We start from the raw sequence: 3,987 nt of genomic DNA, 5'->3' as shown, positions 1-3,987 counted from the left end.
TGTGACAGTGAAAAGAAATATATTCATAATGATGTCGATACTTCACTATATCACTATTTATCTGTAAAATAAGGTCCAAACAGTGGCTCAAAAATGATATTTTTGTGAAAGACCCCAGATGAAGGCGATTAACAGCTAAATAGATAAATGGCAGATACATTGCCATATATGAGGGATCAGCCGTCCAGGTCCAAAGGAATCTTTTTTTATATTTGAGACTTCCATAAGAAGGCATCACAAAAGGGGTATTATATAATATAAGAATATTTATTTCATTAAGTGCGAAACATGAACATATTTACAAAACATTGACTGATATGACAAATATAGAGGTGAATGACAAAAAAAAAATCAAATAAATAATTTAAATAGTAAATCAGTACCAGTGACTGGCAGTAGACTGAAAACATTTGACAAAAACTGTGCTGATACTTGTTTCAGGAGACAGACAACAGTCATTAAAATAAATATTAAATACCATTATAAATAAACATATTTCAGTTCATATGGCAAACTTCACTGTGCTACCAAAGTCATGTGGTTGGAGGACTGTTGTGGCGATAGAATGAGAAAAAACTAACTTTGGGCAACTGTTTGGGCAACAGTTTTACACAAAGTACCCTTCCTCTGCCCTTGGAGGGATCAGGTGTGAGCACATGCATGGCTGCATGTGTTTATGGCTCATAAATGGTTTATCAAGTATTTCAACAAAAAATTGAATCAAGAATGAACAACAATAAAAAAATTAAAACAAACAGCCATGACAACAATAGTGGGAATAAATTAATTTCAAATGATCCCTCTTTACTTCTCAGCAGTTTCGAGGTAACAGGTAGGTTTAGTTGAGGTGGTAGTTAGGGGAGCTCTCTCTCTCCCTCTCCCTCCCCCTCTACTTTTCTCCCTTTCTCTTTTTCTCCTTTCTCCTTCTCTCTTTTACCCCCACTTTAAAGTCTTTTGCATGTTGTCTGTGCGGACCAGCCAGATAAATGTTCAGCAGCTATTCTCCCTGCTGTCTTGTTCTCACCCCCCTCTGCTTTGCTGTAAAGAGTCATAACCAGCTGGCAGTGAGTGTGGCCAAGATGGAGGAAGGGCGACGTGTGGGCAATGCCCCTCAGGCTCCTTCACTCGCTGTAGATGGCGCCCATCTGCGCTGCCACCATGTGTGGCGGCGGGGCGAAGGAGTCGAAGGCCATTTCCAGGGGGAGCTCGTAGCGCGAGCCGGGGAAGAGTGCGTGTGCCGGGGCGGCCATGGAGGTGGGGGGGTAGTGGTGTGCGGAGAGGTAGTGCGCGGCGTGGCCGGGCGGCGGGTAGTTCCTCTCAGCCTCGTGGGGTGAGGGCTCCTGCTTGAGGGCGAAGTTGCCGCTGATGCTGAGCGGCGGCGTGAGCGGGCCGTCGTATGGCGGCGTGCCGCTGCTGCACTCGTGAGGCGAGGGGTTCTCGTAGGCAGGGCCCTTGCAGCCCTTCAGGTGCATCAGGTGCGAGGCCTCCAGGGAGCCGTAGGGAGGGCTGGGCAGACCCGGCGACGGGTAGCTGCCGTGGGGGTGCCCCGCCTGGCCACTGATGCCCAACATCCCAAAGCCGCCTCCAGGTTGGCCACACTTGTCGTCCATCTTGCCGTGAATCATGGGAGTGGGCGCCAGTTGCAAGCAGCCGGCCACCAGGTTGCTAGTGGGCTGGGAGAGGCCCTTGCACAGCATGTCCATGAAGCCGGGGCTCTCTGGCTGCGCACCAGTCTCCAGCACCTCTCCCAGGGCCCAGATGTAGTTGCGGGCCAGCCGCAGGGTCTCGATCTTGGACAGCTTTTGGGTCTTGGAGTAGCAGGGCATGACTCTGCGCAAACTCTCCAGCGCGTCGTTCAGGCCGTGCATGCGGGAACGCTCGCGGGCGTTGGCCTTGACCCGTCGGGCACGGAAACGCTCCACTCTGGCTTTGGTCATCTTCTTCTTCTTGGGGCCCCGCCGTTTGGGGGCCTTCTCGCCATCCAGACCAAACTCATCGTCATCTTCTTCCTCCTCTTCCTCCTCCAGATCCTCGCTGCCCAGCTCCACAGGACCATGGCTGCCGCCCCCGCTTAGCCTGTATCGGTTCATGTCGGGAGTATGGTCCCCATCCTGGGAGCTCATGTCCTCCTCCATCCAGCCAAGCGAGCTGACCAGCTCGCTCACCTCTCCAGACTTCCCAAACTGTTTGGTCATCATTGTGATCTGAAGGCACAGAAACACATTTGGAAAATCAAAAAACTATTCAGACATGGTCAAGAACAGTTTACATTACAGTCAAATACGTTCAAAATGTTAACTTTATGCCTCCTCCAGGGATAAGCTGAAACTTCAGCACTGTTGTCTGAACAGCTCACGCGCATCTGAACTGAACCCAACTCATATTGATGAAAACTGTACTTTTCGCGTAAATAATCTTTCGCTTCGGACACTATTGGACTAAAACACAAGCCAGAGAAATAAGATTGAAGCAACTGATGATTATTATAATAGCTGACGATATTCGGCATGGATTCCGCATATTCTCTCGGCTTTAATGCGCGATCTAATGCGGGAGATACTTTCGGTCTAAACCCTGCGATTTCCGACCACTGTGTCGTCATTTTGGAGACGTTGTCAATCTGGGACACGACAGGATTTAGTTTGCAGATAAAGCGCACGGATTTAATTTGAGGGTAGCCTGGAAAACGGAGTCAACAAACATGGGGCCTAGCCATACTGATACAGTTTGAATAGTTGAATTTGATTTGATTGAATGCACCAGCCTCATCTCAATTTTATATCCACTTTTGTCAATCAATTGCCACGTATTCCTATTGAGGACGAAGATGATCCTATGTAGCACGACTGGTTTTATCATCACCATAATAATAATAATAATAATAATAATAATAATAATAATGCATGTTTGTTATGTGTTGATGCATGATGACATAATGATTTGTTCAAATTGTCTTTCACCCTTGCACCCATGTAGTATGTTGAGCAGTAGCCTAACTGTTTTCATTTGTACTTGTGCAATAGTGCGTGTGATGAGTTAAGACGTTTGATTTTACAGTAAAGTAATGAATGGACATAATGCCCTACATTTCACTCAATTTGTCTCCTTGAAAAACTTTAACAAATAATTGGAACATGCCCTATTTGGTCTAGTCACCGATCGTAAGCAGGTAGGTTATAACGTTTCTATCGTGATTATGGTGTAAATTGTGCAATTGTGTGTTTTGCTTAAACCTAAGGTTTAGTAACTGCATTTGGAAGCTGTAAATTCCATGTTGCCAAAAGTTGTCCATTCAAGCTGGTATGACATCCTATGGTGCAGAAATAGAATAGCACTAGATGTCATACAAAAACAAAAGGTATTGCAGTTATCAAGACATTTTGCCGAAAAACCCACCTGTTTCAGATATCGTGCCTTTTCTTGCTGAATTCCAAAAGAACAAATCGGCCCAGCAGCAAATCTTCAGGAAAATCACTGGTCGGTTAAAGAATCCTCTGTTCGCTCCTCGTCTTGTGTTTAACTTGGACGCTTGCGTTCATCAGAAGTTGGTCCCTCAATTTAGCTATCCATCGACTCGCAAGCGCACTTCTCTCATTCCTCTCTGGCGCTCTCCGCGGCTGATTGAGCCTTTTTAGTGAGGTGGTGTAGCCCCTCCCACGAGAATCCCACCCCTCCAGCTGATCCAAACGCGCGTGGCGGGCTCGTGGCCAAAGTTTCACGACTTAACTGCCTCGCACCCCATGCATAACCTTTGTACGTGTCTGCCCTCCCTCTTGCTGTGAGTGTGTGTGTGTGTGTGTGTGTGTGTGTGTGTGTGTGTGTGTGTGTGTGTGTGTGTGTATACATGTGTGCGTGTGTGTGTGTGTGTTTGTGCTTGCGTTTGTTTGGGGGGAAAGTGGGGTTTTGAGTTTGCATGTGCACAAACACATCTTAAACTATTAGCCCATGTCGTATTCAGAAATCATCTCTTAAAACAGATATCCACCG

General features: G+C 46.8%; 1 protein-coding gene across 1 annotated transcript; it reads right to left on the bottom strand.

Annotated features, from left to right (window-relative positions):
• Nucleotides 1–1,121: 1,121 nt before the first annotated feature.
• Nucleotides 1,122–2,207, bottom strand: neurod4 (neuronal differentiation 4; the record flags this gene model as incomplete). Its single annotated transcript, XM_080860684.1, has 1 exon — nt 1,122–2,207. Exon 1 carries the CDS (start codon nt 2,196–2,198, stop codon nt 1,122–1,124), a length of 1,077 nt encoding a protein of 358 aa, XP_080716810.1. The 5' UTR covers nt 2,199–2,207.
• Between the last annotated feature and the right edge of the window lie 1,780 nt (nt 2,208–3,987).

The sequence above is a fragment of the Sprattus sprattus genome (assembly GCF_963457725.1).
Source record: "Sprattus sprattus genome assembly, chromosome: 2".
Lineage (NCBI taxonomy): Eukaryota > Metazoa > Chordata > Actinopteri > Clupeiformes > Clupeidae > Sprattus > Sprattus sprattus.
The sequence above is the reverse complement of the archived record's forward strand: the minus strand, read 5'-3'. Positions and strand labels throughout refer to the sequence as shown.